At 50.4% G+C, this 15,144-nt stretch overlaps 1 protein-coding gene across 1 annotated transcript in view; it reads left to right on the forward strand.

Annotated features, from left to right (window-relative positions):
• OGFOD3 (2-oxoglutarate and iron dependent oxygenase domain containing 3) overlaps positions 1–14,626 on the forward strand; it is a 30,968-nt gene extending 16,342 nt beyond the window's left edge. The window contains exons 8-9 of the mRNA XM_007959792.1: positions 9,088–9,211; positions 14,490–14,626. Coding sequence (XP_007957983.1) covers positions 9,088–9,211; positions 14,490–14,626 — 261 coding nt within the window. The remainder of the gene's footprint in view (positions 1–9,087; positions 9,212–14,489) is intronic.
• Positions 14,627–15,144: the final 518 nt, after the last annotated feature.

Consider the following 15,144-nt stretch of genomic DNA (forward strand, 5'->3'; position numbering starts at 1 on the left):
ATGTACCCTCACCCTCTCTGCGTGCTCACACATATACATGTACCCCTCACCCTCTCTGTGTGCTCACAAGTACATGTACCCCTCACCCTCTCTGCGTGCTCACACATGTACATATAACCCCCACCCTCTCTATGTGCTCATACATGGGCATGTATCCCCCTGCCCTCTCTGCAAGCTCACACATGAACACATAAACCCCGTACCCTCTGTGTGCTCATACATGTACACATAACCCCTGCCTCCTCTGCATGTGTACACATATACATGTACCTCTCACGCTCTCTGTGTGCGTACGCATGTAATGCAACCCCACTCCTTCTGTGTACTCACACATGTACATGTAACCCCACCCCCTCTGCATGTTCACACATGTACATGTAACTCTTGCCTTCTCTGTGTGCTCACACAAGTACACATAACCCCACCCCTCTGTTTGCTTACACATGTACACGTAACCCCGTCTCCTCTGCATGCTCACATATAACCTCTGCCCTCTCTGTGTGCTTACACATGTACATGTAGCCTCCACCCTCTCTGTGTGCTCACACACATGCACATAACCCCCATCCCCTCTGTGTGCTCACACATGTACACATAACCCCGTCTCCTCTGCATGCTCACATATGTACACATAACCTCTTGCCCTCTCTGTGTGCTCACACATATACACATAACCCCCACCCCCTCTGTGTGCTCACACATGTGCATTTAACTCCCCAGTGGAGTGGAAACGTGACTGTGTGTCATCTCTGACAAGCCTTTCCTGACCTTTGGCCATCAGCGTGTGACTGCCAGCCATTTCCCCAGCCCTAGCTGCCTTGTTCCATCCATTTCTTACTTTCTCCCATGCCAGTGTTCCCTGGGAAGGCTGATCCCCTCTCCCAACCACTTTTTATTTTCACTCATGCAGCCTCCCACCTCCCACCCTGCTCTGTGACCATGGGGACAATTTCTCAACCACTCCAACTCACACCATTAACCATTCTTGACTTCTTGTTGTTCTTTAAGCCACAGCCCCCCTAACCAGTTGTCTTGATTGTCCCCTCATTGAACCCTGTTCCCACTGCCATTTGCTCCAGTGACGTCAGCAGTCAGCAGTCAGCAGTCCCAGCACAGAGACCACAGCTCCCAGCAAGGGGATGAACTGAGGAACTTGCCCAGAGTTTTGTGGGCCATGGGGCTGCGGCCATGCTGCGGTGACAACGGAATGAGAGGAGTGGAAGTGAACATAGTGGGGAGCTTTGGGGAATGGCTGAGGATGGCTGGGAGGGCTACTTACAGATTGGACTTCCCTTTGGAATCTGCCCTGCTGGAGATGGCAGGTTCCAGGTGCCTGCCACAACCTTGCTGCTGCGGGAACAGGCAGGGATGAGTGAGAATGGGGGTTCTCCAGGATGGGATTGAAGGAAGTCAGCAGGGCCTGACGTATGTTGTGCCACCACCCCGGCGGGTACCTTTTTGGTACAGAATCACTGCTGACCTGTGGCCTGGCCACAGATGTGTTGAGTGGTTCTGCTGCCATGGTGCTTTTGGCCTGAGTGCCAGACACTGCTGGAGAGATGGACTGGCAAAGGCCAGCTTGTCAGCTGTAACGTCCCTAGCAATGGGGGGCTACCAGTGAGGTTTTCCTCCTGACCTTTCCCTCCACTCTGTGTGAGAGCTGCTGTCAGACCCTCTGCCGCAGACCACCCCCCTGCACCGTCCTCTCCTCTGTCCCTCCAAGCCTCCTCTTCCTGAGGGATTGCATCTAGGGTAGTGGAAGGATAACACTGTGGACGTCAGTCCTTGGAATCTTCATTATTCTTTATCTGTTAGCCCAGACTTGCCAATGGAGTGATTCATTAGACTACCCACTGCTGTCAAGTCAGATCCGACTCATGGCGACCCCTCTTTGGGTTTCCGGGGCAGTATCTCTATGGAAGTAGATTGCCCAGCCTTCCTAGAATGGAATGTGTTATTTGTGATTGAAATCCCTTGTGCATCACCGTCTTGGCATGAACAGAGTAGCACATCTCACCAGTTTCTCTTTTATTAACTAGATGTTGCTTTGAGTGAGTGTTGAGTGAGTGTTCTTATGTGACACCCATTGAAAACATATTCCTTGCAAGTTATAGACACTTCAACAATTGAAATTTGATTTTAAATCAAACCTTAAAACGTATCATGTTGAAAATAGCTCCTTTGTATGGTCCCTTATCTGCAATAAGTTTTGAAGATCCACAGATGACGTGTTTAGAAATAACTGCTCATGAGACCGCCTTTGCTCCCTGAGTTTTCATAGGGTTTTAGTTGCCTCCTGTTCAGGTTCTGGTGCTCAGGCCAGAAGGGTCAATTGTCAGAGGCTCCATGCTCAGGTGAGCCCAGAGCACAACTCTCATCCTTTGGCCTGTTGCTTTCCACTGCACTACCTACCCCATCTTCCGGGTGGAATGGCATGTTCAAAGTATTAAAAGACAAAACAACACTAACAACTCTGTCAACTAAGAATTGTTTATCTAGTCAAACTGTCCTTCCGAAATGAAGGCGAAAACCCTCATGCGTTGCTGGTAGGAATATCAAATGGTTCTGCCAGTGTGGAAAACAGTTTGGCAGTTCCTGAAAAAGTGAAATAGAGAGTTACAGTATAACAAGCAACTCCATCCTAACTCTACACCCAAAAGATCTGAGAACACAATTCCACACAAAGACTTGCTCATGAATGTTCATAACAGCATTATTCCTAATAGCCAAAAAGTGCAAACAATCAAATATTTGTCAGTGGATGAGTGGATAAGCAAAATGTGATCTAGCTGACAAGGAAAATTACTCAATCCTTAAAAGGAACAAAATCCTGGGACATGCTGGGACGTGGACGGACCTTGAGAATGTTATGCTAAGTGAAAGAAGCCAGATCCAAGAGGCCACGTATAGTACGATTCCACTTACATGAAGTGTCCAGAGTAGGCAAACCCGTAGAAACAGATAGTAGATGACTGGTTGCCAGGGAGTGGGGGGCCAGTATGGGGTTTCCTCTTGGGATGGTGGGAACATTCTGGAATTAGACAGTGCTGATGGTAGCACAACCTTGTGAATATACTGAATCACTGAACTGTACACTTTCAAATGGTGGATTTTATGGTTTGTTATTTGTACCTCAATTTTAAAAGAGATTGTAAAATGAAGCAAAAAAATGAAGATATTCCCAAATAAAAGCTGAGAGAATTTGTCACCAACAAACCTGCCCTACCAAATAGCTTTAGGGAGACCTTCAGGCTGAAATGAAAGGACACTGGACAGTCACTGAAATCCACATGAAGAAATGAAGAGCAGCAGTGTAGGTACTTGAACTTGCTCCTGTACAAGTTCAAATTGAAGCTGAAGAAAATTAAAACAAGTTAACAAGAGCTAAAATATAACCTTGAGTATATCCCACCTGAATTTAGACACCATTTCAAGAATAGATCTGATGCACCAAACACCAAAGACCGAAAACCAGACAATTTGTAGGAGGGCATCATACATGAAGAGAACAAAAGGTCATTAGGAAGAGAGGAAAGAAAGAAAAGACCAAAATAGATGTCAGAAGAGACTCTGAAACTTGCTGTTAAGTGTAGAGTAGCTAAAACAAATGGAAGAAATGATAAAGTAAAAGAGCTGAACAGAAGATTTCAAAGGGCAGCTTGAGAAGACAAAGTAAAGTATTATAATGAAATGTGCAAAGACCTGGAGTTAGAAAATCAAAAGGGAAGAACATGCTTGGCATTTCTCAAGCTGAGAGAACTGAAGAAAAAATTCAAGCCTCGAATTTCAGTATTGAAGGGTTCTTTAGGCAAAATCTGGAATGATGCAGGAAGCATTAAAAGAAGGTGGAAGAATACACAGTCGCCGTACCAAAAAGAATTGGCCAACATTGACCATTTTAAAGCTAACAAACAAAAAAGTACCCACTGCCATTGTGTTGATTCTAACTCATAGCGACCCTTATTGGGTTTCCAAGGTGGTAAATATTTATGGAAGTAAATTACCCCATCTTCCTTCCATGGAGCAGCTGGTGGGTTTGAACCACCAACCTTCTGGTTAGCAGTCAAATGCGTTAGGCTCTATGCCACTTGAGCTCCTTGTTAACCATTTTAGGAGGTAGCATAAGATCAAGAACCAATAGTGTTGAAAGAAGAAGTCCAAGATTCACTGAAGGCATTGGTGAAAAACAAGCCTTCAGGAACTGATGAAATACCAATTGAGATGTTTCAACAAGGAGATGCAATGCTAGAAGCACTTGTCTATGCCAAGAGATTTGGAAGATAGCTACCTGCCCATTCCAAAGAAAAATGATCCAACAGAATGTGGAAATTACTATTTATTTTTTGTAAGTAAAATTTTGCTGAAGATAATTTCAAAAAACGGTTGTAGCAGAAGAGATTATAGAAGAACAGATATCATTGGTGATGTCAGATGGATCTTGGCTGAAAGTAGAAAATATCAGAAAGACCTGTGTTTTATCAACCATGCAAGGGCATTCAACTATGTGGATCATAACAAATTATGGATAAAATTGTGAAGAATAGGAATTCCAGAACACTTAATTATTCTCATGAGTAACTTACATAGACCAGGAAGCTGTTATTCAAATAGAACAAGGGGATACTGTATGGTTAAAAATCAGAAGAGTGTGTGTTAAGGTTGTATCCTTTCACCATACTTATTCAATCTGTATGCTCAGCAATAACTTGAGAAACTGGACTATATAGAGAAGAACACGGCACCAGGTTTGAAGGAAGACTCGTTAATAACCTGCAATATGCAGACAACATAACGTTGCTTGCTGAAAGTGAAGAGGACTTGAAGCACTTACTGATGAAGATCAAAGACTACAGTCTTCAGTGTGGATTACACCTCAACATAAAGAAAACTAAAATCCTCACAATTGAACCAATAAGCAGCAATATGATAAATGAAGAAAAGATTGAAGATGTTAAGGATTTCATTTTACTTGAATCCACAATCAATGCCTGAGGAAGCAACAGTCAAGAAATCAGATGACATGTTGCACTGGGCAAAAAATCTTCTGCAAAAGACCTCTTTAAATGATTAAATAAATAAATAAAGATGTCTCTTTTAGGACTAAGGTACAGCTAACCAAGTCATGGTGTTTTCAATGGCCTCGTATACATGTGAGAGCTGGACAATGAAGGGAAAAAAAGAAGAAGAAGTGATGCCTTTGAATTGCAGTGTTGTCAAAGAATATTAAATATCCCATAGACTGCCAGAAGAACGAACAAATCTGCCTTGGGAGAATGTATGCTTCTTAGATGTTGAGACTTTGCCTTCTGTACTTGGGACATGTTATCAGGAGGGGCCAGTCCCTGAGCAAGGACATCATGCTTGGTAATGTAGAGAGCAAAAAAGAGGAAGGCCCTCAGTGAGATGGACTGACACAGGGTCTGCAGCAGTGGGCTCAGATGTTGTCAGGATCTCACAGGGCCTCGCAGTGTTTCGTTCTGTGTATATGGGGTTGCTATGAGTTGGAACTGACTCAATGGCACCTAACAAGAAGAAATGTTACCGGAGCCGCCAAGGGAAACACTAACACCAAGCAGGATGGTGAAAAAGGAAGGACCTTTATTCATGTTGACATGTGGCTCAGTGGATTCACATCCAGAGACTGAGCCCTGAACAAAGGTCACACAGGGCTTTGGTATGTTTCTGGAGTACACAGGGTATATGGTGGTTGGTTTCTTTTCTGAAAAACACAAGCAGGGTAGTTTTACAGAAGTGGGAAGTGCAGCGAGAGGGAGGAAGTGTCTGTTGGGGGCTTTCCATTCTCTATGTTTTGTTTTCTCAAAGCTGAGTGTGTCCTGCCTCAGAACAAGTAAAGGTAATGACATAGATAAATACAGAAGACATTGTGTATGTTTTCTGTTTGTTTGTATCTCTTTTTCCTTCTATCTGATTTAAAAGACAACTGCATAAAGCAATGATTACATCTGTGTTATGGGCACACAATATATAAAGCTGTGCTTTGTATGACATTAACCCCACAAAGGAGTGGGGAGGGAATGACCTATATAGGACTGAGGTTTGTAGAGTATTGAAATTAAGTTGGTATTCATCCTAACTATGTTGTTATAAATTAAGGCATTAGTTGTAACCCACAAGGCAATGACTAGGAAATAACTCCAAAAATACAGTAACGCGAATATAGCAAAGAAACAACCAGGGAATTAAAACGGCACACTAGAAAATACTCATCTACATGAAAGAGGACGGTAACAGAAGACTGGAGGGATGGAGGAGGGCCCGGGACACCCAGAAGACTGGAAGGACAAAGGAAGGCCCATGACACCCAGAAGACGAAGGAGACACCCAGAACGCAAGTAGCTCACGCAGAGAAGAGGCGGAGCAGCAGCAGCTTTGATGGTGGGCGCCAGGCTGCTGTGGCCGGCGGGCCTTGCTCCAGGGCAGATGGAGGGCAATAGTCTGCGTGCCCCTTGTGCTGCAGGAGGAGGACCCTGCTCCCTGCCCCTGGGAACAGACAGCACTGGAGTTGGCTACGCTTAGCTACGCAGCTCCTGGAGATGTTGACATTGGCTCAGGGCAAGTGGGGAGGGACTGCTGATGCCTACCAGCTGCTATGGGATGTGCCCCCCAAAAGGGAGTCAACCCACATCCATCCCGTAAAGGATGCCAAGCCAGCACATCTGGTCCTGAGCACAAAGGAGGTTCACTGCCGTCGTAGGGAAGAGCAGGAGGCTGTGCTCCTGCTGCCCCTCCCAGGGGCTGCTTTTCCAGCCACTCCAGCTCAGAGCCAGATTCTCTCAGCCAAGTTCAGCGCTGCCCTGAATTCTGTGTGACTGGGGCCACCTTTGGGGTGAAGCAGTGAGACAAAAAATTACAGAAATTCTTTCTGCAGTTTTCAGACAACAGGGTCCCCTTTCTAGATCCTCTGTCCAGATTGCCAGGGTCTACATCACTGCCCCTGTGGCCATGCTGCCTGGTGGCTGGGGCTGGCCTTGTTCCGTGGCTGGGGCCGGCTTTGCTCTGTGGCTGGGGCTGGCTTCTCTCCATGGCTGGGGCTGGCCTCACTCCATGGCTGGGGCTGGCCTCTGTGGCTGGGGCTGGCTTTGCTCTGTGGCTGGGGTTGGTCTTGCTCCGTGGCTGGGGTTGGCCTTGGTCCGTGGCGTGGGCCAGCTTTGCTCCATGGCTGGGGCTGGCCTTGCTCCGTGGCTGGGGCTGGCCTTGTTCTGTGGCGTGGGCCGGCTTTGCTCCGTGGCTGGGGCTGGCCTTGCTCCGTGGCTGGGGTTGGCCTTGTTCCGTGGTGTGCTGGCTTTGCTCTGTGGCTGGGGCTGGCCTCAGGGCAGGGCTGGGACAGAAGGTTCTGCCAGAGGTGCTGCTGCCTACATTGCTGAGCTGTTCCACAACTGGGCCCAAGGGGCACCCATAACTGTGGTCATTGTTGGGGTTCCCGCTGCAGCCCTGGTTTGCCTGCTGTGGCAGCTTTGCTGAGCCCTCCCAGTGTCACTGTGTTCTTCCCGGGGTTTCTAGTTGTCATCAGTGGAGAGTCCGTAGCAGACTTACTCAGTCCCGGCCTTCTGCTGTTTGGCTTTAAGCAGTCAACTTACAGGAATAAGAAAAATAAGAGAATGCAGAGGTTTGGGGTTACTTTTCAGTCTCCTCTCTTCTTTGTGGGTGCTGAGTGCTGGCAGCTGCCTCCTCTGCTCTGGGGGCCGCCCCTTCTCAGTGACCGCGGCTGTGCGTGTGGCTGTGCATGTGGCTGTGCGCGCGGGACACCTGCATCTCCTCTTTTACCTTCTGGACGTCACTCGGCATCAGCACCAAACAGCTCAGTGGGGGGGGTGGGGGGCAGCCCTTCCTCGGGCCACGTCCCCACCCTCCTCAGACACACGGCGGGATCGTGGCTGTTTATCAGGAAGCCAGGGCAGCGTCCGATGGTCTGCGTTTCCAGTCAGCAGAAATGTCTGCTTCCGTGGAACAGTCTTTAAAAGCCTGAGCCATTTCGTGTCGTTCTGTTGGGAGCTGTTTTGCTGTAATTTCTAGCTGGTGCACTCTATTTTAAATATAATTGTTTGGAATAAATAAGGCATTCTACAAGGTTCAAAAATGGAAAATACATACATATATATAAAAGCGGTCCCTCAGGCCCCTCACACCCCCAGCTGTCTGCTATCATGAGATTTGGGAGCACCCTTGAGTTTCTGTATGTGAATAAGAACAAATGCATAAGGTACTGTCTTCTACTCATTATCAGTAATCTCATTTTCAAAAATTGGCAATTTTTTTTGTTCCTGTTCTGCTGAGACAGTGTACTTTTCTCTCCTTTTTGGACAAAAGGCAGTGTGTTCTACATCGTGATCTGCACCCTGCTTTTTCTCACCTGATCTGTCTTTCCCGGGGCTCCCCCAAAACAGCATGAGCCAAGGACTCGCGTGTGGGCATCTTGGTAGGGAGGGCCCCATGAACAGGAATGAGCGGCAGGAAGGATGGGATGCGGGGCCACCAAAGCCTGGCTGTATCACACCTTTCATTGCTGCTTTGGGTGCCCTTAGGAGCTCTGGTAGCACAGTGCCTAAGGTATCTGACTGCTAACGAGAAGGTTGGTGGTTCAAACCCACCAGCCACTCTGCAGAAGAAAGACTGGGCGATCTGCTTCCATAACGGTTTACCACCTTGGAAACCCAATGAGGGTCGCTGTGAGTTGGAATCGACTTGATGGCAGCAGGTTTTGTGGTTTGGGTTGGGTGCCCTTGTGTTGACACTGAACAGGACAGTGGTTGTGGTGCCATCAGAGATGTGATTCCATGTGGACTTTTCCTTTGCAGTGGCTTCCTGTGCCTGCAGCCTTGGCCTGAGCACAGCTCCAAGGAGAGTTAGCTGTGCGGGAAATCCCAGGCACCAGTGCACAGCACTGTGGGCTGCAAGGCTTCACAGGACCGTGGAGGCAGCTGTGGCCCAATGTACGAGGCTGTTGGTGTACTACCCATCAGGAAATGCACCAGCCAGAAGCAGGGGTGTCCCGTCCTCACATTAAGAACCTCGGCTCCTCATGCACATCCACATGATCTGACTCCTCCCTCTCTGGCTTTCCCCCAGGTCACCTACGGCTCCTTTGACTACACCTCCCTGCTATACCTGTCCAACTACCTGGAGGACTTTGGCGGAGGACGGTTTGTGTTCATGGAGGAGGGAGCCAACAAGACAGTGGAGCCGAGAGCTGGTAGGACCTGGGCAGGCACTGGGCATCCTGGTGGTGGGTGCCGGGGGCCGTCTGGCTCTGAGTCCATGAGTGCCGGTGGTGAGCCCGACTCTTGAGTCCATGAGTGCCCATGGTGGGTGCCGGGGGCCGTTTGGCTCTGAGTCCATGAGTGCCGGTGGTGGGCTCTACTCTGAGTCCATGAGTGCCAGTAGTGGGCCCGGCTCTGAGTCCATGAGTGCCGGTGCTGGGTGCTGGGGGCCATCTGGCTCTGAGTCCGTGAGTGCCGGTGGTGGGCCCGGCTGTGAGTCCGTGAGTGCCGGTGGTGGGCGCCGGGGGCCGTCTGGCTCTGAGTCCGTGAGTGCCGGTGGTGGGCCCGGCTCTGAGTCCGTGAGTGCCGGTGGTGGGCACCGGGGGCCGTCTGGCTCTGAGTCCGTGAGTGCCGGTGGTGGGCCCGGCTCTGAGTCCGTGAGTGCCCGTGGTGGGCGCCGGGGGCCGTCTGGCTCTGAGTCCGTGAGTGCCGGTGGTGGGCCCGGCTCTGAGTCTGTGAGTGTTGGTGGTGGGCGCCAGGGGCCGTCTGGCTCTGAGTCCATGAGTGCCGGTGCTGGGCACCTTGTTTGGAGGTAGGGCCATTGCTGATGTGACTGTTAACATGCGGTCATACCGGAGTAGTTGTTCTTGTCGTTAGGGGCCATCGAGTCGGCTCGGACGCACAGTGGCCCGGGGACACCAGGACCAGACACCGCCCGGTCCGGCACCAGCCTCACAGTGTTTCCTGGCCTTGAGCCCATGTTGCAGCCACTGTGTCAGTCCATCTCGTTGAGGGTCTTCCCCTTTTTGGCTGACCCTCCACGTTACCCAGCATGATATCCTTCCCTAGGGACTAGGTCCTTATGACAACATGACCAAATTATGCGTGACCAAGACTGGCCTTCTCACTTCTAAGGAGCACTCTGGTTGTGTTCCTTCCAAGACAGATTTGTTCGTTCTTCTGGCAGCCCGCAGTACTTTCAGCATTCTTCACCAACACCACTGTGAAGGCATCAACTCTTCTGTCTTCCTTATTCATTGTCCAGTTTTCACATGCACATGAAGTGATTGAAAATACCATGGCTTGGATCAGGTGCTTGTTAGTCTTCAAAGTGACGTCTTTGCTCTTGAATACTCTAAAGAGGTCTTTTGCAGCAGATTTGCCCTTTGCAATACAACATCTGATTTCTTGACTGCTGCTTCCACAGGTGTTAATTGTGGATCCAGGTAAAACGAAATCTTTTTGCCATTTTTCATGATGTTGCTTATTAGTCCAGTTGCAAGGATTTTTGTTTTCTTTAATTGAGGTGTAATTCACACTGAAGGCTGTCGTCTTTGATCTTCATCAGGAAAAGCTTCAAGTCTTCTTCACTTTCAGCAAGTAAGGTTGTGTCTGCTTCTGTAGAGATTGACAGCCTTGGAAATGAGACAGTTCTCCTCTGTCCTAAAGGGTCACTCAATGGCAGTGAGTTTTTTTTGTTGTTGTTGTTTTAATCAATATGTGGGAGATGAAATACCCAGCCCCAGTTCCTTCTGCCCTTCCTGTCTCACCTAACAGGTGAGAAGCATTTGTGAAGGTCACAGCCCAGGGGCATGAGCTCAGTAAAAGACTCAGACCCAGTACAGGATCCTGGAACTCTTCCCTCCCCCATATCAGTTCTCTTAGCTATAATCCGTCTCTGTTGCTATAAACCTTCTCTACAATAATAGGATTACAGGCAGTCCCCGGGGTATGAACATCTGACTTATGTATGACCCATAGCTATGAACCAATGCTCATAAAGTCTGTTATATTAAAAATTTGAAATGCATTCAGTGGTTCATGATAGTAAATGGATGCTACTTTGCAACATATGATTATTATTGCTGAATTATTATATGAAAGATTATTTTAATGTGTCTGGAAGTACTTTTTTAAATTTTTTTATGCATAGAAAGGCACACTGTATACTAACTGACTCTGACTAACTCACGTTAGGTGGAACTATACCTAACTGTTCTTATACAAATTCAACTTAAAGCAGACCTAGGAATGGAACTCGTTTGTAATCCAGGGACTCCCTGTACAGATCCGAGAACAGCAAGCCTCGGACCTCTTTAAGAAGGAGTCTCTAGGGAAACTCAAAGACATCAAGGAGACAAAAACAGGGACAGCAGAGGGAATGCCATCCTGTGACGCTGAAGTGGCAGCAGGCAGTGGCACAGCCTAGCTCCCAGCAGATGAGCATAAACCACACACTGCCTGCCTTCCTCAGCATCTCCCACCCAGAACTTCGTGTCTGGTTTTCAACCACAAAAATTACGAGAGAACCAGATGGTGACTGGCTATCAAGGCCAGCCACCCGGAAAGGGATCAAAATTGGAGATTCTGGGTAGAGTGGGAGGGAAAATGTGGAACAAAATTCAAAAACACAAAAATGACCAGAATTACTGGTCAGATAGAGACTGGTGGAACCTCCGAGACTGTGGCTCTGGGCTGTGCTTCGGGTCTAGACATGGACTTGCTTCCATGGATTGGCTCTCAGCCCAACAGTAGAAAGGCCTTCACGCAGAACACCTACCCCAGGAAGATGCACCCCCTGCCCCACGGAGACACCTGCCTTCCTACAGCAGGATTCAAGTTAGCAACTAAGTGACCGGGAAATTAAATTATTTCCATTGCTAGAACCTGCGTTCTCTTGGCCACAAGGACCCCTGGGCCCCTCGCCGAGGTGTGACCTGTGCCAACACTCTGGCACCAAAGCTTCACTGGCTCTTGGTCCATTTCATTCTTTTTTTTTTTTTTTTTAATTGTGCTTTGGGTACAAATTTATAAGGCAGGTTTGTTCTACACTCAACACTGTGCACATTTGATCTCACAGTCGATTACAATCCCTGACCATAAAAGGCTTTCCTCCCCTCCCCCACCCGTGCCCACCCGCTCCCTGTGCCCGTCTTATCTCTGCATTCCCGTCCGTCCAGCTTTCCCTCTGTGGGAATGCTGCCCCTCTGATGTCTCATGGCTGATTGATCGAACGGGTGCATCTCCCTAGGGTGTGTGGGTGCATTTTCCTGGGGTAGGTGCCTGTCCTGACAGTGGGACAGGTCTCCCATCCAGCCTCAAGCACAGCAAGGTCCCTAGCACAGCACCGATGCTGCAGGGGTGCAGCCCTGCAGCCCCCGGCCCTGGGAAGTCAGTGCACAGGGCTCACCCACGAGCAAGGCAGGCGCTGTGGCTGCTGCCTAACTGGTCTGAGCTTGCCTCCAGGAGTCAGGCTATCTCTCGACGGTTGAAAGTGATGGACAGCCACTTTGCTGCGGGAAGAGAGGGTGGATGTCTGCCCTCTGTGAGCTCACGTTTGCTCTTTCCCTCCCCATCACCACCTGTGGCGTTTATTCACGAGGTTGGTGGTCTTGCTCTACAAGAACACAGTGTGGGAGAAGTTTTGACTCCCAGCTGCCTTGGTTCTGCCAGGATGTTCATCAGGCCTGGGCTCTGCCTCTCGGGCCCCTGTCTGTCGAAGAGACAAACAGGGCGGCAGGAACAGGACAGGGCATGCTCTTGTGGCTTCTTTTGCTCAGCACGGTGTTTCCCAGGCTCAGCCACGTTCCTGTGTGTATCTGTGGTTCGTTCCCTTTCCAGAGAGCGGCATCCCGCTTAAATGACTGTGCCAGGACTGTGTAGCCATGCACCTCTGCGGGTAGTTTTAGTTCAGCCTGCTGTGCACACAGCTGCCACAAACGCTGGCCGGGAGTCTGCATCTGGGTGTAAGTGCCCTTTCTCCTGAGCTGATACCTACGAGTGGGATTGCCCGGTCACGTGGTAACTGCGTGTCTGATGTCAGCGGGAGCTGCCAAGCCCCACACCTTCCTCAGACTGGTGCCATGTGCCTGTTAAACTTTTAGCCGTCTGGGTGGTACGTTAGTGACCGACCACGTAGCAAATGATCCCAGAACATAGCCAGCGCACTTGTTGCCTCCAGTTCTCGGGTCAGTGATGCAGCTGTCAGACGCCGTGCTGTCCCACAGTCCTGAGCTCTGGCCTTACCTCGTCAGCCCTGCTTTTCTGTGCTCTCTGTGCCTCAGTTCCCAAGACGTGCAGAAACACCAGTGGCCCCAGCACCCCACTCGGTGCTGACACTCACTGTGTCAGCCAGGGAGGTGCAGAGGGAGTGGGAAGAGGTGGATGCCGGTGGCTCCTATCGGGCAGACAGGCTTCCGGATTCAGTGTGTCGGGTTGGGTCGGAACTGGCCTTTATGAGTCTCAGACAATACAATGAGTCTGGATCACACTAGAGAAGGACCTGTCCTTTGTTCGTATCTGGAGACGGAGGCCAGGTTGTGTTGCAGGTGTCCCTGTGCTACGTTCAGCGGTGTCAGGCCCACAAGCCCTGTCTGCTGTTTACACCTGGACTGCACATCGGGGGACTTCAAAGATTTAGAGCCAGGTTACAAGTGTGAAGGGAGGAAGTCGAGTTTCTGCTGGCACACCGAGGGATGCTGACGGCACCAGCAATGTTAGGAGCCAGGCCCCATGGAAGGAGCAGTGTCCCCCGCTCCCGGAACTCCAGGCTGAGGTGTTACACCAGAGTAGGGGTCTGGCAGCAAACGCTTACCTAAAGGCAGCTGCAGTCATGAGTCAGTTTCTCCCTGGCAAAGAAGCTGTGGCACAGATCGCCGATCTGGAGGCTTCTATGGTCAGGGTGTTTGCAGCAAAGCTCCGAGGGCAGCAGGAACCCAGCGGTAGAACTGCGCCCCCGTGTGGAGACGCGGCTTCCGCCCATCACACCTCACGCGCAGCCATCCCCGCCTGTCTGTGGAGGCTCGCGTGTTGCTGTGGTGCCCATGGGTTCAGCAGGGCTTCCAGACCAGGACAGACCGGGAAGGAAGGCCTGGTGTGTGCGCAGAAGGAGAATAAACAGCAGTGGTGGACGCCGGACCAGTCAAATGTATCAAGCGTTCCCTTAGAACGCGGGAAGGCTCCTGGCGTCTTCGTGGAGGTTGTCGAGCTGGGTGTCTGCAAGTCGAATGTTTTCAAGTTCGACTTGTCTTTCCTGACTGTGTCAGACACCACTGTCACCTTGGAGGGCTGGCTTGCTTTCTAGACATGTTAGAAACGAGAACCCTAAAACGGGATCTGGGGGTCGGAGCGGGCTCAAGGGGCATCCGTTGGCCTGTGGGGTCGTCCTCACCTTCCTGTGACGGGGGCTCTGGAGGTGGGTGGGCTGTTGTGTGTGTGCCCATGAAGAGCGCCTGGCCCGCACACTCATTCCTCCCTCCCTCCCTCCCCCAGGCCGGGTCTCCTTCTTCACCTCAGGGTCCGAGAACCTGCACCGCGTGGAGAAGGTCCGCTGGGGCACACGTTACGCCATCACCATCGCCTTCACCTGCAACCCCGACCATGGCATCGCAGACCCCACCTTCACGTAGCTGGTGGGCCTGGGCCCCGCTGCAGGACGAGCCCACCGAGGGGGCAGCTGGACCTCCCATCTCAGCCCATCCCACTGCACGCAGTGCCTTATGGACCAGCTGGGGCCTGACTGGCCGATGGCTTCATGTCTGTCGGCTGTGAGTAAACCTGGGGGTGTATATCTCACCTCACAAGCATCTGCGTGTTTACTTTGGGGTGCTATTGACCTGGAGCCCCTGATGCACCCCTCCTTCCTCAGGAATTGGGGCAAATAGACAAACCCATCTGCTGGGCCATGTGTGGTTTAGATGCCTCCCTGACCTGAGGGCAGACCGAGTACCACAGACCTGTGTGTGGGCACTGGTGGGATGGCTATGGGTGGGGCCAGTCAGCAGTAACTTTTCAGAGAAGGTTCCAGAGAGCTCTAGGGGGAGGAGGGCTGACTCTGCTAGGTCCACGGTAGGAGTTGAGTGGGTGAGTCTGTGCCCCCACCACTGTGGCCTCAAGACCACCTGCTGAATTACAACGTGTGTGATCC

The sequence above is a fragment of the Orycteropus afer genome, unplaced genomic scaffold (assembly GCF_000298275.1).
Source record: "Orycteropus afer afer isolate SDZICR_OR568_19922 unplaced genomic scaffold, OryAfe1.0 scaffold00018, whole genome shotgun sequence".
Taxonomy (NCBI): Eukaryota; Metazoa; Chordata; class Mammalia; order Tubulidentata; family Orycteropodidae; genus Orycteropus; species Orycteropus afer.